At 33.6% G+C, this 24,013-nt stretch overlaps 2 protein-coding genes across 3 annotated transcripts; both read left to right on the forward strand.

Moving 5' to 3' along the window:
- The first annotated feature begins 954 nt into the window (after positions 1-954).
- On the forward strand, positions 955-3,735 carry LOC124845336 (weak chloroplast movement under blue light protein (DUF827)). The gene is made up of 2 exons (XM_047322412.2): positions 955-1,342; positions 2,003-3,735. Exons 1-2 carry the CDS (start codon positions 1,175-1,177, stop codon positions 3,497-3,499), a joined length of 1,665 nt encoding a protein of 554 aa, XP_047178368.1. The 5' UTR covers positions 955-1,174; the 3' UTR covers positions 3,500-3,735.
- A 1,297-nt stretch (positions 3,736-5,032) lies between these two features.
- On the forward strand, positions 5,033-9,096 carry LOC124845337 (uncharacterized). 2 transcript variants are annotated; one of them, XM_047322414.2, is made up of 6 exons: positions 5,033-5,119; positions 5,582-5,671; positions 6,337-6,482; positions 7,263-7,457; positions 7,772-7,831; positions 8,739-9,096. In XM_047322414.2, exons 2-6 carry the CDS (start codon positions 5,587-5,589, stop codon positions 8,904-8,906), a joined length of 654 nt encoding a protein of 217 aa, XP_047178370.1. In that variant the 5' UTR covers positions 5,033-5,119; positions 5,582-5,586; the 3' UTR covers positions 8,907-9,096. The 2 variants fall into 2 exon arrangements, with proteins under 2 accessions (XP_047178370.1, XP_047178371.1); XM_047322415.2 differs by lacking the exon at positions 5,033-5,119 and adding an exon at positions 5,404-5,495.
- The last annotated feature ends 14,917 nt before the right edge of the window (positions 9,097-24,013 follow it).

A 24,013-nucleotide genomic window follows, 5' to 3' on the forward strand; every position in this document is an offset into this window, starting at 1 on the left:
ATATATATATATATATATATATATATATATATATATATATATATATATATATAGTCATATAATGTTACATGAGTGTTTGCGTGGAATGATATGTTTATTGTATATGTTGATGTATGATTTAAATTATATAAGCTTACCCTTTCGTTTCCTTGTGTTGTCGCCTTGTATATGTACGTTCGTCCTGTCATTGCAATGATCATCCGTGTGGATGTGAGCAGATGGAGGTGCGTCACTTGAAGAAGTGCTAGAAGAAGAAATTTTGGAAGACGCAAACCTGGTGGAGGTAGAAGTTAAGGCAGAGCCTTAGAGCGCTCGCGAGTGTTTGTAGTTAGTTTTATTTATGTTATTTTTGAACGTTCGGTTATAGTTTTGTAAGACCGTTCGTCCCTGAACTCTTGCTTGTATAAGCGTTCGTTATTTCTTTATGCTTATGCCGTTCGGCAATTAGACGCTAGTTCAGATTTGTAAGACTGCACTGTTTTTATATGATTAATGTAATTAATTCTGATTATGGTAAATTACTATATGTTGGGATGTTACAGGTAAAGACATATAACTTATTTTTATAAATTTTTATTGTTTTTAATAATATGCTTATGGGTTATTCAAGAATTTAATTGTATCATTGTATTTAAAATAAAAAAGATACATTTAATTATAATTAATAACCTCAAACAACCATGCTATTCAAATTCAATGCCCCCGACCAAATCCCAGTGGACCTAATAACACCCTAATCTTGGAGACTTCGCTCTATTGTTATCACATTCTTTACGTATCGTTTATGCAACCTTAATACACTTTACATTTTAAATTTTATAAGATACGTATATCCATTTATTAAATAATAATAGTATATATGAATTTATTAAATTAATAATAGTATAGTAGTTAAGTTGAGACCCATCGTTTGTTACCGTTGACAGACAAGAGTCTGCGCTTGAGGACTGTGGTGGGCCCCGGTCCCCCCCCAGTTTCGAAAATCAAGGCAAAGACTTCGGTATAGCTCATGGCAAAAAAACTAAGAACGACACCACGTTTGTTTGTGTTTACTATTTAGTTACCATGTTTACTTCCACAATCGCCAAAACACCAACCCTTCCTTGTCGTTTTATTGTTTCAATTATTGTTATTATTACTTTTGTTGTTTATTCAACTTTTTCCGGTGTTTCACATGGAAGTTTCCGACACGCCGGCGAACCGGTCCGAATCGGGTTTCAGGGCGGAGATCGATACATCGGCGCCGTTCGAATCCGTGAGGGAAGCCGTCTCGCGGTTCGGCGGCGTTGGGTATTGGAAACCCATTATCAATGGTCTTGGCAATAAGCATTTCGAGCCTGAGGTAACAACCCATCAGCCTCTTTTCGCTTTGAAGTTGTGATTCGTGTGGTAACGGCATTGCACAAAGGAAAAGCTTCGACCTTTCTGATTTTGAACATTTAGAAGAAAATGGTTCTGTGTGTTTTTTTCTTCTGCCAACTCTATTGTGTATGGTGTTGTGATAAGAAATGGGGATTTGTTATTTTTACTGTTGTTGTTTTGTTAATTAATTGAGGTAGTAGTGTTTTGTCACGCTGCAGTTCAAGTTTTTTCTTTTTACTTGTTTGTGGTTTTTGTTCTTCTGAGTAGTACTTTGGTTTGGATCTGAAGGCAGTGATCTAAAGTAAAATATTATAAATTGTGAATCTTCACAAAACGTGGAAAGCAGGTGATATTAAAGTTCAAATCATTTCCATGTTTGTTTTCGTTTGTTTGATTATTTATTTGTTTACGGGTAGTGTGCTAGCTGCTAAGAACCCTTCGCCTGACAATGAAGGTCATGTATATGATATCTTAGCTGGATTATGTTTTTTCCAGTGTAATATTTTTGTGGCTTTTATCTGTTTAGAAAAGGACAACTTAAATGCAGTTTTTTTTAATGTTTTTTTATGATGTTTTCAAGTTATATTTTGGCATTTGTATTGAGTTAATTTCACAATTAAAGTTTCTCTCTTCTTTTTAGCTGCGTCACCCAGAAGAGCTGGACCCTGGAAAACTGGAGGAGCAAGCTGCTGTATTGGAGAAAGAGCTGATCCTGAAAGAAAGGGAAACTCTAGATGTCTTGAAAGAGTTGGAAAGTACCAAAAGGCTTGTGGAGAATTTGAAATCAAAGTTGCAGAAAGAAGAATCTGAAGCGAAATTGAATTTCCAAACGAGTGTGTGCAATGATATGTGTACTGTTAAAAAGGATGAGAAAGAAGATAAGGAAAACCAAGTGAGTAATGTTGTTCAGGATTTGAATGAAGGTTGTGTCCCCTGTCATTCAACAGCCCCAGGTTTAATATTAAAGGAATTGGAGCAAGCAAAACTGAATCTGAACAGAACCACAAGTGATATTGCTGATGTTCGCGCTTCTGTTGAATCACTCAATAAGAAGTTAGAGAAGGAAAGATTATCTCTTGAGAAGACAAGGGAGAGGTTAACTCAGAATTCTTCAAAGATATGCTGTCTTGAGGAAGAGCTAAACCAGACAAAACTAAAACTGCTCGTGGCAAAAGATGCTGGTTTGGATAACCCTTCGGATATTACAAAAGAGCTCCACCGGCTGAGTTCTGAGGCAGAGAATTTCAAGAGAATGGGAGAAGCTGCTAAATCGGAAGTCTCGAAAGCAATGTCTGAGATTGAACAGACAAAAGCTATGATAAAAACTGCTGAAATCAGGCTGGTTGCTGCTCGAAAAATAAAGGAAGCTGCTAGAGCAGCAGAAGCAGCTGCCCTTGCAGAGATAAAAGCTTTATCACATAATGATAATTCACCTGGAGAGTGCATGCAGAAGCATGATGGAATTACCCTTTCCTTTGAAGAGTATAATGCACTGACCTGCAAGGCGCGGGAGGCCGAGGAACATTCTAAGAAGAGAGTTGTAGATGCTATGCTTCTAGTAGATGAAGCAAATGTATCAAAAATGGACATTTTGAAGAAGGTAGAGGAAGCCACAGAAGAAGTTAAAACCAGCAAGAAGGCCCTCGAGGAAGCTCTAGAAAGGGTAGAGGCTGCAAATCTAGGAAAGTTAGCAGTTGAAGAGGCGTTAAGGAAGTGGCGGTCGGACAGTCACAGACGGCGATCCTCCATACATAACTCCACCAAGTTTAAAAATGCTTACCCTTCTCACTATAGAAAGGAATCTCGGTTACTCGACGTGAACGGGTTGAATCTGGTAAATGATGAGGCCAAGCCAGTTCTTAAGCCAACACTGTCTATAGGAGAAATATTGAGTAGAAAGTTGATGATGCCAGAAGAGTATGAAGCTGGAGAGAGAGAGTCAGTTAAAGGGAAGGTTTCTCTTGGTCAGATGCTAGGCAGACAAAATGCAGATGCATCATCCTTTGACAGGCAAGCTGAGAAGGAAAATGGTCAGAAGCAGTTTTCTGCAAAGAGAAAGAAATTTGGATTTGGTAGATTCTCTCTTCTTTTGACAAAGCAGCAAAAGAAGAAGAAGCCAACCCTGAACTTGAGGTGATGATGGCTTTCTTGATCATCTTGTGCTGAAAAATTCATGTTTGCATCTTATCAATCAATGTATTGTGCCTGCTTCACTAGATTATTGTCTGTTGCATTGTTTTCCCTTTGCTTGTACATTATAACTAAAGTTTGTCCATCAATTGTGATGCCACTTGTAGAGATGATTTATGTCAATTTGACTCTTGTAAGCTGATCTTATATTTGTGATATGCCTGAGGTTGTTCTGTTTTTTTCTCCCTTTTATGTTGACATGTTAGTTAAAGGATATTTCGAGGGAATTCATTGGAGGAAAATAACACTAATAAGATCTTATTCAACCAAACTGTTTTTAGAGATTTTTCTTAGTTGTTTTTTCCTATTTCAATATATCTATCTCAATTTTATTTTATTTTTATTATCGGTAATTTAAAATGTGTTCTGATATAAATTAATAATTGTTAAACTAAATTATGAATTCCATTTTAAAAAACATTTATTGTTATAAAATATTTATTTAAATTTTATATGGTTAAAAGTATTTATGGACTTTATGGGATATGTCACCAGTTTCTTATATGTATTTATGGAATATAACATAGCATAAATATATTAATGGAAATATTTTTAAAATAAAAACAATCTTTTAGCAACTGTTTGATTTATTGAAGGTATATAAATAATTATCAAAGTACTTAAATTTATTAATGAATTTTCATCAGTGAATTATTTTTAATGACACGTATATTAGGATGATGCTTAAAGAATTATACGTAGTAATTGAACTAGGAAGTGTTAATTTTTGTATTGTTCATTTCTCGGAAAATAGTTACAATGCGAGTTTTTTTTATACATTAGAATGTGGTAAATTATTTTTTAACCTGCATATAACTTTCGTTTTTACTCTAATTTTTGGTTCAGTTAATTTAAAGTTTTAAAAATATACTAATAAAAGTTAAAATTTAACTGAATATGTTTTAAAATATTTCTCAGCATAATATTTTAAAGTATGTGATTCTTGAAAATACAATAATTTACCTTATGAGTGTTTATGAATGGAAGTAATATGTAAACTCAATCAATTTCGACATTGTTTAAATGTATTTGAGTTGAACCCAATCAAACTCAAATTTTAATTTTGAATTTCTAAACTCATAACTCAATTCATAATCTGTGTGACATTTAATTTTATTAAATATTTATTTATGTCAAATATATTAAACTAAAAACCAAATAAAAATGCTATTAATGACGTGTTCACATTGTCACTCACTTTTGACATTTTAAATTTCTTTGGTGAGTTATTCAGTTTAAGTAATTCATTATTTGTGTAATAAGTTTCTAACCAACTAGACTTCAAAATTGATATAATCCAAAGTGTTTAACTTGAACTGAATTCATATTTAAACTAAAATAAAATGATCTAACAAAGAATTTGAAAAAATAATCATTAATTTAGAATTTTTATTTTCAAAACAGATATAGCTAATTAGAAGAGTGAAAAGGTAAATTATAAATAACTAAAAGTAAATAACAAACTTGATAGGAATCATAACTTTTGTGTGACCTTTCCTTCTCCTGAACCTCGTAGTTGCACCTGACACATTTCTTTGAAACGGTGCCCTGATTTCTTCCACAACAGGCAATCTTCCTTCTTCATTCCTCATACGTCTTTCGTTATAATTAACGTTTTTTCTTATCATAATTGTCTCCTTAATTATTCATCTTTTGTTATTCATTCATCTCTATTGCTCTTAATTTCATACATACAAACATAATAATATATACGTCTTCTTTGTTTTTATGATCATGCAATTCACACTGATTTATTTTCTGCTGTTATCTTCACTAGTTTCACACTATTGTTACGCCACTCAATTTATATCATGCTTTATGTGTGGTGCATATTTGTATTATTGCTAATCTCTTCATAATGAATATTTAATTGATACGGTTGTTGAAAATATATTTTGATGCTGCATATATTGGCTTTAGTTGACGATTAATTCTGTATACGTGTATATCTCTGTTGTGACCGTTTGCTTCTGTCTTCTTTTTTTTTCCTGGGGGAATTTAACATTGCTTTTTGAAGTGCTTGTCACAGGGATCATGGAAGGAAGAATGGGGCTTTTTTTTCTGTTTTTGTTGGGTGCTGCTTGGGTTTGTGATGCAAGAGAGCTAGCAAACGGTGGTGGTAAGATTGTTAGACTAACTTTTTCCATCCTTTTGCTTTTCACTGTCATGCTCGATGAGATGCATAGAACATAATTACAAATTCCTCCTGAGGGTTTGTTCGGTTAAACTTTTCGTAAGTATTTTAGGAAAAAAGTAAGAATTTTTTTACAAATTAACATGTATAAGCTATTTTTCCTTATTGAGAATCTCGTTTTATTTCTATTTTTTTCTTCTGTTAGTGTTGGCGAAGAAGTTTATTCAAATACACTCTCATGTTATTTCTGATTGTATATATTTCTTGTGCTAATCAAGCATTGCTTATTGAATGGCTTTGATCAATTTGTAGAGGTTTTTGTGTTCATTTGATGGGAAAGGAAGACCAATCCTGACATTCCTTTCCATAAGCCTTACCAATGTGTGTCAATTTGTAAATATCCCTTCCTTTTAGATAAATTGATGTAAGAAATATGGGTGAAGTTTTCATATTCAGGCACTTTTATAGTAGAAAAGATTCCAATTTGTCAAAAATGAAACAGCTGGGTCTTAGTTCTCATTAGACCACTGAAGCAAAAATGCTACTTGGTAAACATAGTGTAAATAATTTCTGTTAAAGAACGGTTATAATTTTAAAATAGAAGTGCTACTTCAGTAATCATTTATGCTGGGGACATATTTTGCATGCAGAAGTAAACAGGAAATCAGATGTCTGTGAACTTTGTGAGGAATATACCACTGAGGCACTTGCTTATCTAAATGATAAAGAGAACCAAAGAGAGATTATTGATTCACTTCACAATAAATGTTATCAGATTCTCTCTTTCAAACAGCAGGTTGGTCACTTTTCCTAAATCTGTTTTGCTTACAATATGATAATTATACATATTTTACTTCTCATAAACAGAATAACCGATAGTACATAAGGAAATAGGTTAATGAGACTTGGCAGATAGTTATATAGATGGGGGGAGGAGTTAGCATGGATATGAAAATAGAATGGTTGAAGGGGATAAAATTCACTTAGACTTGTTACTTAGCATTATTAAATTGAGCATTTTCTCTCTTGTAAAGGAGAATTTTGGAAGATAATTGTCTCCTTTGTTGATAATCAATAATCGATACAATGTGCAGCATTATTTTCTTGTAGTTTGTTTCTAGGTTCCTAACAGAAACACAACCTAGTTGTTTGTGGACTTTGTTTGGAGAAAATTGTAAAATAAATTAGTGACTTAAGACATAATAATTGGACAGGCTGTTAGGCAGGAGCTAGCAAAGCTAGTTGATAACAAGACATGATTGCAGGTTTATCATAGAAGCTGGTTTAAAAAGAAAAACTAAGAATCCGTAGTTTTTACAGTAAAGAGTTAGTTAGAAGAAAGGAACCCTTTGATAGAAAGCTTAGATGAAAAAGAGCGGGAGTTCATGAGATTTGAGAGACTTGTAACTAGAATAAACCGATGGAAAGGAGAGTTCTCTTTTCTAACATTTTTTGTACATTTGGTGAGACAAGGAGGTTTGATTTTCTTATCATTAGGAATTTATGGTTCAATGTAATGAATCAGAGCTTGTTAGACTCTATATTTAATAATATAGATTTATTCTGTACTTTACAGTGCATTGAATTGGTGGATTATTATGCCCCACGTTTCTTCTCAGAAATCGCATCAGTTCTGCCTAGAGAACTCTGCGGACAGGTCCACCTCTGCCAATCTGCAAATATCTCCTCACAAGTTCAAGGAAATAAGTGTGACTCTTGCAAAGATACTGTTTCAGCCATACTGGTTAAGTTGAATGATCCTGACACCAAGGTTAGTACTTTAGCATCCTTGAGTGAAAGTCGAGCGTTACTTAAGAACTCACTCTGTAATATTATATAAAACTTAGTAACTTTAGCATCCTGATCACTCGATATTTTTTACTGAGCATTTCATATTACTTAATATGAAAGTTACATATGCATAATACCTAAGTCCCTGTCATCTATACAATTGACCCTCTCTAGGCTTCAATTTTTTTCCTTGAAAGCCTTCAAATACTGTTGCTTTGACCCCACTCTGCAAGTGTCTTTACTCCACGTTTTTGTCACCTTTTGTTGCATATGAAACTAACTATTTAATGTCAGCTTGAGATAATGGAAGCACTGTTGAAGGCATGCAATTCTATGGACCAGTTGGCAAAGAAGGTAAGAAAATTCTATCTTTCTTTCACTCTCTTATTTAATAAATGGCGTTGCATTGAATCTATCCTATGAATCCAAAATAGGATTTTTCAAATTTTTATCCTGGTCTTGGCAAAAGAAAAATTTGCAACCATAGTTTTTGCCCACAGGTATTTTCATTTAATGGTTTATCTCTGCTGTCAACCTCCTTACCTAGCCAATAATTGAGCTCTTGTGTGCAAATTGGTGACATTATTCGCACTTCACCATCCAAAGGATTGTCCAACCAAATAAATGAAATAATTTGTTCTGTTGGAACTGGATAAACTTTTCTTTTTGTGGGGCAACAGCAGAGTTGAAAATATATAAATCTCACGAAAGAAGGTTAAGATCGCCTAAAGTCTTAACAATAATTAGTAATGGATAAAATTTATATTCACTCGTTTTAGCGGGCATATTTGTGTTTCATTTTGGTGATCTATAACCTTTAACATGAACTTCTATTAACTCTAATTTGAATTAAAAAAAAATAAAATAAATGTCTTGGTCTATGCATTGACAATATAAAAACATTGTCTAGTCATATGTAGTTTATATATATATTAAGTTTGTTTTGACTTTTATAATAATGACTTTAGAAGGTTGCCGCAAGGATAGTTTTTAATCAGAAGCAACTCGTACTTGTTAAACTATAAACAAGTGAATTCTAATGCATATATAAAATTGCATCTAGGTTTGTTCTAAAAAGATAAGCTAAAGTGTAGGCAGAGTAACCTGGATCAATTATTCTCTGAAGAGTATTTTTGCCACTCGAGCGCTTCGTACCTGTTCCTATTAGACAAATTCATACACCGAAGAAACACATCACAAAGATAATTTTCATGATCAATTATTTCCTCTTTATTAATGGTGATTTTTTTTTTTTTTGCAGTGCAAGAGGATGGTTTTTGAATATGGACCTCTGATTATTGTGAAAGCAGAGAAGTACCTGAAAACAACAGATATATGCACTACATTACATGTTTGCCCAGCTTCTACTGCAGTTAGCAACAAGGAAGCCTCAATCATGGAAGAAGAACCTTTGATTTCTGACTCTTAATCATGGGAGAAGAGTTTTATTACATTTATGGAGTGCTTATTGCTTTAAGTTCTACTCCTGATATTTCTATCTAAACTAAAATCCATGTGCTTCTAACTATGTACTCTCACTAAATGTCAAAGACCATGATTGTGTGATAGCAGTGTTTTACAAGATTTTCTTTATTTTGAAAGAGTGGCATTTAAGTTCCAAAAAAGCCCTTTTGTTTATCAATTAGTTTTTGAACCGATTAAAAAAAATACTAATTATTACTTGGTAAATAATATGTAGAAAAATGGTTGGTTTGTCTCAATTTTAATTCTAAGAGTATGGGTATGATTGTTTTATTAAAAATTATAAATTCCTAATTTGATCACTATACTATAATTTTTAGGCTGGTTCACTTTGTACATTCAAACATTTTATCCTGCATCTTCAATTTTCAAAAATAGTTTTAAAAGTTATATATATATATATATATATATATATATTATCGGATTTTAGTTACAATTATTTATTCCTTCATCCATCAATCAATTCCTTTAGCACCGTTCATCACTCCCTTCATGTTTTGGGTGGTCTTCACATAGAAGACTAATCCCTCTCGCTAAAATTCTTTCACAGTTTCATAATTAAAGTATTCGTTCTTTCAATTTATTCAAATATAATTTATTTTCATCCATTCTTTTTTAGTTTTAATTTCTACTTTATGATTGTTTTGAACTACAAATTTTCAATGTTCTCATTAATTAGAACTCATTTTAAACTTCTTTAAGTGAAAGGTAAAGGATTTACACGATTTGCTGGCACATGCAAAAAGTGAATAACAATGTATTCATACTTGGATTATAGTAATTGATAAAGTTATTAGAGTTTTTCTTGAATTATATAAGAAGCTAAATGAATTAACTGATTGGTTAGTTTTAACTTATATTTTGTTTCCTTAACAGTTAGAAGAATAAATAAGAGTTTATATGTTTTTGAATTATAACCAATGAAGAATTCAACTATAAGAAAACTGGAGAATCAACATGTCTTTCTATAGTTAGTTTTATTTTCAAACACCCTCTCCCCTTCTTTTTATTTTTTAAAAATGTGTTATAAGTGGATATTGTTAGAGTTTCAAGTGTGAGTCTAAATCTCACGTTAGATAGAAATGAGAGAGTAGAGCACCATATAAGATTGAAGATCCATTAACCCATTGTCTTAAGGTTTTGTGCAGAGAGTGATGTCAATCCCTTATATGTTTGGGTTCAGATTTCATTGGTGTTGTAACTCCCTAGTGAACTTCCTCTTCGTTAAACCTAATAAGATTTTTGTATCAGATTCATTGAGATACAATTTAGGTTGACTTAAACTTTTATATATTAACATCCATTTAAACATTTCCAATGACACCTTATCAAATTTGACACTATTGCTAGAGAATCCAATTTGAATTTTACTTTACATTTTCTTATTTTAGTTTGCATAATCTATTTTGTTCATATTTTACTAACAATTTATCTTTACATCTGAATCTTTATTTTATTTTAATCATTTACTAATTTTTAATTTGTTTTAGTTTTTCAAAATACAAAACAAATTTTCATTCTTGCATGAGAATAATTTCCCCTTACAAAATTAATCAACAAAGTAACTTTTAATTGAATGATGTTTCATATTTTCAGTAGCTCTCGTACGAGAAAACCTTATGATCCATTTTTTGTATCATATTATGAATATCCCTCATGTTATTCTTCAAGTATTTTTTTTATCAACCTTTGTCAAGATTCTCAAATACACTACTGAAGATGTCGTCAGACAAAGGTTCGTCATTGAGAACTACTACCGTTGGGAAATGATTGAAGATAAAGACATAAAGTCTCAAATTAATGAGTATCACAAGTTGCTTGAAGATATAAAAGCAAATAATATTCTTCTACCTGATGAATTTGTTTCATAACTTCTAATCCAAAAATTATCGTCATCATGGACTGATTAAAGAAAACAACTAAAACACAGACACAAGCAGATGTCACTTCCAAAACTCATCAGACATATAATTATTGAAGATACCAACAAGAAAGAGTGTGCTACTATAAAGGCCAAAGCTTTCAATACAAAAGCAAATATGGTAGAAGAAAATCATGTTTAAAAAGGCACGAACACAAACCTGATCATAATAGAAAAAACAATTTTCAAAAATCTCGTCCCAACGGATCTAACCCCACTTTTAAGAAGAAAGGAAATTACTTTGTGTGTAGAAAGTTGGGCCATCATGCACCATAGTGCAAGCGCAAAGCAAGAAACAATAATTCTTCTAGGGAAAATATAGTTGAAGAAGATGATATTATTGCTATGGTCGTTTCACAAGTAAATTTGATGACCATGTGAGAATGTGGGTGGTAGAATCTCGTACTACCACGCATATATGTGCAAACAAAAATTCCTTTACGTCCTACAATAGTGTATAGGATGAGAAGAACACGTTTACCTCGGTGATTCCAAGATAACTCTTATTCTAGGAAAAGGAAAAGTTCTTCTCAAACTCACGTCTAGAAAGACTCTAGTCTTGAGTGATGTGCTACATGCATCATCAATCCGAGTCAATTTAATCTTTATAGCACTATTGGGAAAAGTAAGGTTTAAAGTGTCATTCGAATATGCCAAGATTCTAATGACAAAAATAATTTTTTTGTGGGAAAGAGATATTGTGATCAAGGTCTCTTTGTACTTAATATTTCTCAAAATATTAATGAATCTTATTCTTCTATTTATATTGTTGATTCATATGATATGTGGCATGCTAGATTAGGACACGTGAATTCTTCATATGTTATGAAATTACAACGATTGAGTTTAATTAATATGCACGATAAATAGAGTACTAAATGTGATATATGTGTAGAATCTAAAATAATAAGTCAAATTGAATTGTTAGGGTTAATTCAAATTCATCTAGCTCATTTAAAACAAATAATGTCTACAAGCGATAAAAATTACTTTGTAACCATTAAAGATTATTATTTTAGATACACCAAAGTGTACTTAATCAAACATAAAGATGAAGTTTTTGATGTGTTTTTAACTTATAAAGCAGAAATAGAAAATCAATTGAATAAGAAAATTAAAAGGATTATATTAGGTAGAGGTGGTGAATATGTTTTGTTTAATGAGTTTTGTGTTAGAGAAGGTATTATCCATGAAGTAGCCTCACCATATTCACTTGAGTCTAATGAAGTAGTTGAGAGAAAGAATATAACTCTAAAGAAAATTATGAATGTCATGCTTATGAGTTCTAGTGCACCTGATAACCTTTGGGGTTGCTTACTGCGTGTTTTTTACAAAATAGAATACATCATAAGAAAACTGGTAAAACTCCCTATAAGATGTGGAGAGGTTATCAACCTAATCTTAAACATCTAAGAGTGTGAAGGTACCTAGCTAAGGTGATGTTACATGATCCTAAGAACAGAAAAATAGGCTCTAAAACCTCTAATTGCATGTTCTTGGGTTATGTTGAACATAGTGTTGCTTATAGGTTTCTTGATCTTAAGTGATATATACTTGAGAGTAATTTTATAGTGGAGACAAAAAATGTTGAGTTTCTTGAACATGTATTTCCCTTAAAGGTTAATGAGACGTATGAACCTAATGATACTAATAATAGTGATGTCTCATGTAAGGATTGAAGAAGAAGCAAAAGACAAAGAAAGGAAACTTCCATTGGTAAAGATTTTTATATTTATCTTGTTCATAATGATTTAAGTATCTTTGCAAAAGCTACTAGTACTTATGACGCAAAATAGTGGGATAAGACCATTAGAAATTGAAATTGAATCAATTCAGAAAAAATAGTACTTGGACCTTAGTACATTTGCTTAAAGGAGAAAAACTCATTGGTTGTAAGTGGATATTTAAAAAAGAGTATCGCCTTAATGAAGCTATAAAGAAGTATAAGGCAAGATTAGTAACAAAATGCTTTACTCAAAAACCCAACATAGATTATTTTGACACATTTGTCTCTGTGACTAGGATTTCCTCTATTCGAGTGTTGTTAGCCTTAACAACTATCTATAAGCTAGTGATATACCAAATGGATCTTAAACTGCCTTTTTTGAATGGTGATTTGGAGGAGGAAATTTATATTACTCAACCTGAAGGGTGTAATGTACTTGGTCAAAAGAATAAAGTATGCAAACTTTAGAAATCCTTGTATGGGTTGAAACAAATACCAAAACAATGACATGAAAACTTGATAGTGTATTGCTATGTGATGGTTTTTCACCTAATGATGTTGATAAATGTATGTACTCTAAATTTAAAAATGGTGAAGGTGTCATTATATGCTTGTATGTGGATGACATATTAATTTTTCTACATGAAATGAGATTGTCACTAGAACTAAATTGTTTCTAGGATTGAATTTTGAAATGAAAGACATGGGTGGAGCTAATATAATTATAGGTATTAGAATCGTAAGGCGGAGAGATAATATATTACTATCCCAAGAACAATGCATTGAGATACTTCTTAAGAAGTTTGGGTATTATGACTTTTGTTGAGATTGTTGATAGGGGAGCACTAGTTTAGCTGAACCTACAATCTTAGAACTTCTAGTTTTTTATGATGACAACATAATTAATAACACATGTATTGTTTATGTGTTACATGTTCTATTGCTTACATGCTATATGTTTTAATCATTGTGTAAATCTGTTTAAAGCATTGAGAACATGATTGTGTTGATACATTGCATTTCATTGTGCTATATAATTGATTTTATTGGTGAATGCATGTTTGATGTTTTATAGAAGGAAAACCACAAGCACTTATAATGAACTTTTAGTTGTGTGGAAAAACAACAGTTTTAAGTCGACTTCATTATGGGGTGAGTCGATTAAAACTCATGGCTTTGCACAAACCATTTACAAAGTGTGCTGTAAGGATTTTCAAAGTGAATGTTTTTCAAAACATTGTTTAACTATGTTACATAGTCGATTACATGCAACCTGCATTTGACTAAGTCTGTTACAGTTTTGAAATTTTCTAAATGCTTGAATTAAATGTTACAACGACTATATTTTTAATATGTTGACCAAACATTAAATGAGATTCGACTGCATTAATTGTACATTCAATTAACTGCATTGATTGCTGCTAATTGTTTTAACTGAATTGTTATATTCGACTGCATTAGTAGCTTAGTCAATTAAAATGCGTCAGAATTGTGTTTATCTATAAATTGACGCGAACTTGATTTCTGTAAGAACTTTTGTGAATCTAATCATTTGTGATATCTTTTCTAGAAAGTGCATTCTTACAGAAAGAGAGAAAGAGGTCCAAGAAACAAGAAGTGACCATGGTGATCATCTACTTGTGGATTCTTGAAGAGCAAGTTAACTGCACGTACAAAGGCTGATCATATCTGCACATTGGGTGTAACTGAGAGATCAGAGGCTACAGTCTTGTGAAGATTGGATTGAGGTTCCCTGTTGTGATTACAGGAAGAAGAGTGTGTTGCGTTCTTGACTTTGAGGGTGGCTCAAAGGGTTTAGACTGCAGGAGAGGGGATTCTTGCTACTAGTCTGTTTGTATATGTCTATATTTTGATTAGAGGGTTAGAGAGGTGTTTTATATTTTTTACGTGAGGTCGTTATAAAAACCTTGTTGTAAAAACCTTGATCATTATAGTGCATTGGGTTCCTGTGGTTGGAAGGACACTAGATGTAGGCTTGGCCGAACTAGTATAAAAACTCAATGTTTGATCTTTCTATCCCTGCACTCTTTTATTCAGTCGACTTCATACTATACCAAATCGATTAAATTTTCGCTGCATAAACAAATATTTTTCCTTGCGTTTCAGGAAAGCTTTTAAGGGCATCCACTTTGCGAAAAAGATTTAAAGGAAACGTTGTTTTTACATTTCACCAATTCAGCCCCCCTAGGTGTGAGAAATTAAGCCATTCTATTTTCAACAATTGGCACCAGAGCTAGTTTTCATAAGATATTTGAAAAGCAAGTCGATTATCTTTTTCCTTAAATCGACTGATCATCAAAAATGGCTTTAAATTTTCAAACCTTTGGTGAAGGTGCATCCATAAATAGACCACCACTATTTGCTGGAGAAAACTATGCTTTCTAGAAAATTAGGATGCAAATCTTTCTTGAATCCGTGGATAAAGGAGTTTGGGATGCAACTCTAAACGATCCATTTGAGCCAACTTATGTTGTAAATGAAAAAATTGTTTTGAAAAACTTTTTTGAGTGGACTCAAGATGAGAACCGAAGAGCTCAGTATGATGTTAAGGCTAGAAATGTTATTGCTTCTACACTAACCATGGATGAATTTTTCAGGATATCACAATACAAGACTGCCAAGGAAATGTGGGAGGTTCTTGAGGTGACACATGAAGGCTGGTGAGACGATCTATGAGGTACAGACACGATTCACACACATAGTCAATCACCTCATGGCTCTCGGGAAAGTTTTTGATAAAGAAGAAATCAACATAAAAATTTTGAAAAGCCTCAATAGAAGCTGGCAACCGAAAGTCATTGTTATATCTGAATCAAGAGATCTTACAAGCATGAATATGGCAACCTTGTTCGACAAGTTGAGAGAACATGAATTGGAGCTTGGAAGACTAAAAGAGGAAGAAGAAATTGAAGAGAAGAAATCAATTGCTCTAAAAGCCACAAGCAAGAAAGCTAAAAAAATTCATAAACCTGAAACTGATTCAAATGCAGATATACCAGAAAAAGAAATGATGAACATGATGGTAAGAAAATTTGGCAGATTCATGAAAAATAAAAATTCTGCAACCAACAATGCAGGTTTCTCAAGAGGAGGAAAGAAGAATTCAAAAAGCAATGTTGTTCAATGTTATGAATGTGGAAAGGATGGTCATATCAAGCCTGACTGTCCAAACTTGAAGAATAAGCGAAAAGAATTCTCTAAGTATCATCAGGACAAGAACAAAAAGCAGAGGAAAGCTTATATTGCTTGGGAAAACAATGATGAAGATTCTTCCAGTGATGAAGATTGTGATCGTGAAGAAGAATCAAATATATGCTTCATGGCAGGCTCTGCACAATCAGACTATGATAGTGATGAAGAATTTGAAAATGAACCAATAGAAGTCAAGTACCACATGCTACTGGATGCATTTCAAGAGGTTCATGCAGAGGCCATGCGACTTCAGTACAAGGTCAATCGATTATCATCTGAGAGAAGAGATTATGAATACAAAATTGATAATCTTGTGAAGGACAATGAAAAGCTTGAAAAGATCTTGAAGAAGCTCTAAAATCTGCAAAGACTATAAAGAATAAAGTACAAGTTGTTGAGAAAGAGTGTGATAGTTGTTCTCTAATGTTGAGAAAATTGAGTACTTAACCAGAACATTGGCAAAATTCACTCAAGGTAAAGAAAATCTTGATGCTGTATTGAGATCATTTGGAAGAGCTATCTATAGACAAGGTATTGGTTACAAGGCTAAAAGTAATAGGATAAACTCAAAGAAATTTATTGATCTTTGTAAACCTACTACTAATGCATGCTTTTACTGCAATACACTTGGTCCATAGTAAGAAACTGCTATTTTAGAAATGTTGGTGTTCCAAAGGGAAAGTACAAATGGGTTCCTAAGGAACATCCTGCTACTAACAAGACAGGACCCAAATTCAAATTGGTACCAGCGTCAAAACCTTTTAACTGTTGTACAAGAAAGGAGAAGTAGTTGTTGTAGCAGTGCACAACTCAAGGATGAGCTAACTTGATGATATCAAATTTCTTAAGTATCTACAAGCGGTAACAATCACTTTCACATTGCATAATGCATAATATTTGTTTGAATGATTGGTTGATGAATGTATGATTGTTGATTGATTGATTGAGATTGTTTTCTGTAAAAATAGATTTTACGACTTTTAATCGATTGGATTAAGTACTTAATCGATTACATGTTGCTGTATGAATGTTTCTGTTTTGTGAAAATATTTTGTCATAAAGTAGTCAACTTTGCAAATAATGAAATCGATTAGATATTTCTGTTAAGTGGGCTTTCTCTATTTTGAAATTTTAAATGGGCTTGAGGTGTAATTGTGTCTTTCGCGCTTGTATATATGCATACCATGACTGTAGTTTGATGTAAGACCATCAAGGAATCACATTGGACCTCTTACTAGAGCCATGGCAAGGAAGATTCAAGAAGAAGAAGGATCACCTAACACTTTACTTCTATGGAAGGTTACTTATGAAAATCCTTCTTCTCTTGTCTAAAAACTAATATTGTTTTGTAGGATACAATAAAAGCAAGAGCCATGGTCAACCAATCAGATTTGGGAAAAGCACTTCAAGGGATCAGCATTAGGGCCGCTCTAGCGCCCTCAAACAGGGGGGGCACGAGCCCCAGCGGAGCAGCCTGAAGCACGTTTTGGCAGTACTGTCCATGTGACCCAGCATGCTTCCCGTGTCTCACCTGACTTGGCCTTCAAGCTCGTCTTTTATTTTGAATTTTGGAGGGAAATTAGCTCAGAATTGAGGCCCTTCTTCACCTATAAAATAAGAGGGCCTCCCCTTTGTATTTTGGCACTTTTGAGCTTAGTGAAATGTTGCAGAAATTGTTTTCCAGCCCTATTGCTCTTGAATCACTCTTTCTCTTCACTTTCTCTACCATTTCCTCTAGCTTCCTTCCATAGTAGGAAGGCCTTCTGAGCTGTGAGGCCTCAACCACACACTTCACTTCACCTTAAACACTTCAAACACTTCACTATTTTCCATTTTTCGCTGCACCTATTTCCATGGTTGTTCTACTCTGGTTTGGAACTCCTCCTTGCGTGAATCCAATTGGAAGTAGCTTATATCATAGTTGTAATATGCAAAACCCTTGCCTCTGGCAAAGAGTCTCTACATTCTTTACCAAGTTTTGGCAAGATGGTCGCCTCATCTTCTTGCCCAGGGAAGCGCTCTACATCTTCTAGAAGAGAAGTTGATCCTTTTGGGTGGTTCAGTGATGACGATCAACGCACTGATTTCATATGCCAGTGGGGTACAAGGAAGTGATCAGGCACAAATGCATGAGTATTCTATATTTCTGCAATGAAGGTTTCGTGTTTCAAGAATGGTTGGAGAAAGCTGGTCTGACCAAATTTGTTGAACTCCAAAGGGATTGCTATCCAAACCTAGTGAAAGTTTTCTATTCAAATTTGAAAAAGGAAGGTAATTGTCTCACGTCCATCTAGAAGTATTGATTATTCCATCTAGAAGTATGTAGCTGGATTTCAACAAGGAGGACTGAATGCATATCAGGGGATACCAAGATTCTACAAAACTAATATCTACAACAACTTCTTGAAAAATCCTGACATGGTAGGGAAATATGAATCCTTTGATATTAAGAATTTACGCAAAGATGAATGCTTATGTGCATGCATGATCACCTGGATTCTACTTCCAAGGAGTGAGGATCGATCCATACTGAATGGTGAAGATGTGTATCTACTTTATGCATTGCAAACTGGTACTCAAACAGATTGGTCTTTAGTAATAAGTGATTATATGTTAAAGTGTGCAAAATAGAAGGAGTATCATCTACCATATGGTGTCTTTATCAACAAAATCTTAAGAACGCAGAATGTGGATATCACAAATGAAAAGACTATTTGCTACAACAAGAAGAACGTTTTGGAAAGATTGTTCTTAGATTCAGTGGGATTCAAAAAAGTTAAAGAAGGTTGGGTTTTCAAGGATGAATATATTCCCAGCACTGAAGAAATGAATCCTCAAAATGTTGACTTGTCAAGATATAAGTTCAAGCCTGAAACAAAATTTGAAGATTTTGTGGATGAAAGATTCAAAAGATTGGATGAGAAAATGTTGATGCTTCAAGAATCATTCATTGAGCTGCATCGGAAGATGGACTATGCACTGAGAATAAATGCTTTTAGAGATACTTCTATAGATGATTCTGACAGTGGGAAGAACAGTGCTGATAAAAAGATTGTGGAGTCCTTTGAAACATAATAGGGGTCTTGTGTTTACGTCTAGTGTCATGTGTTTTAGTTGTTTGCTTCAGTTTTTTTGCTTAGATGTTTTGAATGTTCCTTTTGTAGTAGGCTTTATAAGTCGTTATCTTTGTTGTGTTCATCTGATTGTAATCATATTTCATATCAATGAAATCAGAATTGTTTCTATATTGAGTACCTGATCATTTCTGATTTAAGTCGATTCTGTGGTGTATGAAGTTGATTGATTTATTGTTTATCATTGCACTCATACATTTACAAACACAAAATATACTTGTAATAATTCCTATATTACAATGATTCTAAAATGCTTGATCTGGAAAGATTTTGAAAGGTTTTGCAGGAACATTGCTTTTGGATTAACTACTGGAGATACAATTCAAATGGAAAGCAATGAAGTCGATTGCAACAGTGGATCAATCGATTACTAATTAATAGGGGTTATAAATTCCGTGATTTGGAATTTGGTTATTCTGCTTATTGATCATATATTGTTGATTGTTTCATTTTCAATATATCTCTGTTCTTATTATTGATTGAAATTACTTGAGATAATATTGAAATTGTTGATTGATATTGTATCTATGCTTCATTGATGTGTTTGCACTATTTCTGATTTGATACAATACTATCACATGCTCATACATGCTATGAAATGTTCTGTGAAAACTGCATTGCGCATTTGGATTTTGATTATAAAACATGCATAATGGCAGGGGGAGCATTGCATAAGATTTTAGATAATTTCACATGCCTATACTCTAGGGAGAGATTATATCTTTATCATGTGATTATCTATGACAGGGGGAGCATCATTGTTTGATTAATATGATTTACTGATGCATCTCTGAATAACTGTTTGTCAGCATATCATTATCATAAGGCATACCTTTTTTGCTAATGCACAAAGGGGAAAAATGCTGGGAGAATACTCTGATAATGCTGGGAGAATACTCTGATATATTTTGATATACTTTGTTTGCTCTGATATGTTCTGATATGAATTGATATATATTTTTTGAGCTGAATCAAATGAGAATATCTCAAAACGTTTGCTCTAATACATTTTGATCATTTGCTAATCATTTGCACTGATACATTTTGATATGATTTGATTTGATTTGTACAACATGGTTGTTTATTAATCATGGTTGTGCATCATCAAAAAAGGGGAGATTGTTGAGATTGTTGATAGGAGAACACTGGTTTAGCTGAACCTACAATCTCAAAGCTTCTGGTTTTTGATGATGACAACATAATTAATAACACATGTACTGTTTATTTGTTACATGTTCTATTGCTTACATGCTATATGTTTTAATCATTGTGTAAATCTGTTTAAAGCATTGAGAACATGATTGTGTTGATACATTGCATTTCACTATGCTATATAATCAATTTTATTGGTGAATGCATGTCTGATGTTTTATAGAAGGAAAACCATAAGCACTTATGTTGAACTTTTAATTGTGTGGCAAAGCAACAGTTTTAAGTCGACTTCATTATGGGGTGAGTCAATTAAAACTCGTGGCTTTGCACAAACCATTTTCAAAGTGTGCTGTGAGGATTTTCAAAGTGAAAGTTTTTCAAAACTTTGTTTAACTGTGTTACATAGTCGATTACATGCAACCTCTAACACACATCAAGTGTCATTAGTTCATATAGTTCCATATACAATCTACACAGTATGTTAAGTTTTTCAATCTAGGACTAGTTCATATAGTTTGTTATACCAGCTCTGATGTATTACATCTTATAAAACCCAAGAAAAATATTTTCTTTATCTTTCTTTCTCATCTTTTGCAATTTGTGGAAGATTGTTATAAAATATGATATTGCAAAAGTCAGTTACAGAGAAAGTAATGGATAAATGTTACTTTTTAATCATTGATTCTCTCATGTGGTCAAATGAAAACCACAAGATTCGGTCAGTGCACGGTTTCACCAAATTTGTAAGGTTTCACAAGTCACAGGATTCATGTGGTGGGGTTTTGATCATTTCTAGCTCTATAAATAGAGGCTTGTGCTCACCTCCAAAACACATTTTTATCTCACACTAGTACAAAAACCGCGTATAACATCGAATATTTTGGGTTTTTAACGACGAATTTGTGAACGACGTCATATCAGGAGACATTAAATTTACGTTGAATTTTTTAAATTCGACGTAACGTCGAATTTTGTTAATATACAACATTAACTTAACGTCGAATTTTGTCAATATTCGATGTTAATAAATTTTTTCTGTTTTTTTTTTAATTAATTCTAATCCTGTTTTACAACTCTACGAGACTTGAAAAGCAAAAAAACAACAAATTCAGTGTTTGATATTTTATAAAGCATGAACTATGAATGTGTAGTCTAGTATCAGCAACAAACAATAATAACTAACAACAAACAAGTTCAACCAAACAACAACAACAAACAAGTTCAACTAAACAACAACAACAAACAAGTTCAACAAAAAAAAACAAACAAGTTTAACAAATAAGTTCTTCAAAACGAAAACGAAAACGAAAACGAAAACTAACCTTCAAAAGGTGGGTTCGTCAAAATAAAGTATCGTCATAGTGAGAGAGAAAGCAGAATGCACCTATAAAAGACAAGAGCACGAAAATAATCGGTTAAAACAAACAAAAATCATACATAAAGTAATTAATTAACATGCATTTGTATCAAATGAAAGAAAGATTACATGTGATGTTCGTCAAACTTCGTTCGAGAAAAGTTTGAGAAGAGAAGTGTGTATCGCGCGCTAAGATAAAGTGAATGAATTTTCAATCTCCCGCTCAAATTTTTATTGAACTCACTAACATTTTGACGTCGAATTTAAAAGTCATTCGACGTTTTATATCTTTTTACATCAAATTACAATTCTAAACAACATTTAATAATTGCATTTATTTACAAAAATGTCACCACTCATTTTTAATGTTGGTTATTTTGTGGTTGGACACTGTTTTTATACTAGTGTCATTCTCCTATTTCTCTTAATTTCTTTCTTCTCTATTTTCTTTCTTATATCATTTTGGATTTATTATTTTACTATTTATAGAATTCATTGCTAGTTTTGATATCTTCAAATTTTTTTAAAAGTTTATGTTGTATTTTGAAAGACTTATGCAGCACACTACATATAAGTTCTTAAGAACAATAAATCTAGAAAAATCTCTGTTTGGTTTTTATTATTTTTGTGAGTATTTTGAACAACTCCGAGCCATCCTACGAGATGCAATGAATCACATGGTTGAATTGTTTAAAGGCATAATACCCAATTTTGTCCCTACTTTGGTTCGGAAATCTCAAGTTAGTCCCTTTATAGAAAAGTGAGTTTAATGGATCCTTACTTGTAATTAATTGACTCTAATGAGTCCCTTCCGTTAAATAGAAGGAAACGGAGTTAGTGGACTGATGATGTGGCAGTTGTCTTTGGTGAGGTGTCAATACGCAATTGACATAGTGCTTACGTGGTGTTAGGGTTCCCCATTTTCAAATTGGGTATTATGCCTATTAAAAATTGGGGATAAAGGATTTGGGGCTCATTTGTTCGAGACTAGGGCATGTCCGAGAAAGAAGACAGAGGCAGGCAGTGATCGTTGTCGCTTCCGGAGCAGTGGTGGTTCGCGGTTGGCGACTTCTTCTTCGTTGTCAGTGGTTGTCTCTGTTTGGGGTTCGTTCTTTCGGGTTCGCTGTTTGGGGTTTGCAATGTCTTCGAATCACGGTTGTTCGTCTTGCTCACGGGGGAGCTGTCGCGGTGGTTCATCCAGAGGATTGGTTGGAAGCCAAATATGCCACTGTGGGGAGGCTGCTGTGTTGAGAGTGGCAAAAACAATTAAGAACGAGGGGAAACAATTCTGGGGCTGCCCTAACTACAAGCGGACAAGAAATGAAGAACTTCAAGGATGCAATTTCTTTAAATGGCTTAGTGAAGATTGCGTAGATGATACTGTTGGTACTATTGCAAGGCAAAGGAGGAAGATTAATAGTCTGGAGAAATGTGTTAGGGAATGTCAAAAAAGGGAGAAGATGTTAATAACAATGATATGTTTTCTGGGATTGATTAATATCATTGTTGTATGTATTTTGTTTAAAAGTCCATGATGTGTTCTGTTAGATAGTTTATGTAAGAGCACTTTGGACAAATTGTAATATGATGTTATCAAATTAAGGTGAAATTTGAATTCAAGGTTCTGAAATTATGGTTTGAATTGAAGGTTCTGTTAGATAGTTTGAATTTACAATAAAATGAGGAAGTGGCTTCTGTAATCCAAAAAGATAAATGTGTATAAGAAGTTCGTTTTTAGACAAGAAGAAGTACACTTTCAGTGTTTGTAATAGTACTTCTGTAATCCAAAAAAAGAGTTATGTAACAGGTACAACACACTTTCAGTGTTTGTAATATAATTGAAGAAGAAATTGATATGCCAAAATCTGTGAACAAAATATAAATATAAATTGAATCCAAAAAGCTGTGATCATTGTCGCTTCCATTTGTTCAGGACGGTCGTCCTCGCTCCGCTCGTTCGGTCCTGCTGCTCCTACTCGCTCAGGACGGTCGTCCTCGCCCCTTGTTGCCTCCACTTGCTCAGGACGCTCATCCATGCTCCGCTCGCTCATGACGCTCGTCCTTTCCCATCGTTGCCCCGCTCGCTGGGGACGCTCGTCCTCGCTCCGCTCGCTGGGGACGCTCGTCCTCGCTCCGCTCGCTGATGACGCTCGTCCTCACCCCTCGTTGCCCCGCTCGCTCGGCTCCCACTTGCTTAGGACGTTCGTCCTCGCTCCTCCTTATCTCTACTTGGTCAGAACGCTCGTCCGCTACCGTATGGTTCCCTTCTCGCTCAGGACGCTCGTCCTCCACCGTACGGTTCCCTTCCCTATCCCTCCTATATCTTCTTCTCTCATACACTCGCCAGGTCGTAACAGCAAAGGTCCAAACAGCATGCATAATTACATCATAATGAAAACAAAAGCTGTCATAATTACATCATAATGAAACCAAGTAGATGTCTGTCATTACAAAATACATGTCTGTGATTACAAAATACCCATCACTTAAGCTGAACATACTGTCAGTTTTAAACATACATGTCTGTGATTACAAAATTCCTAAATCAGTT

This window comes from Vigna umbellata, chromosome 6 (genome assembly GCF_029865625.1).
Source record: "Vigna umbellata cultivar VRB3 chromosome 6, Vumbellata_1.0, whole genome shotgun sequence".
Lineage (NCBI taxonomy): Eukaryota > Viridiplantae > Streptophyta > Magnoliopsida > Fabales > Fabaceae > Vigna > Vigna umbellata.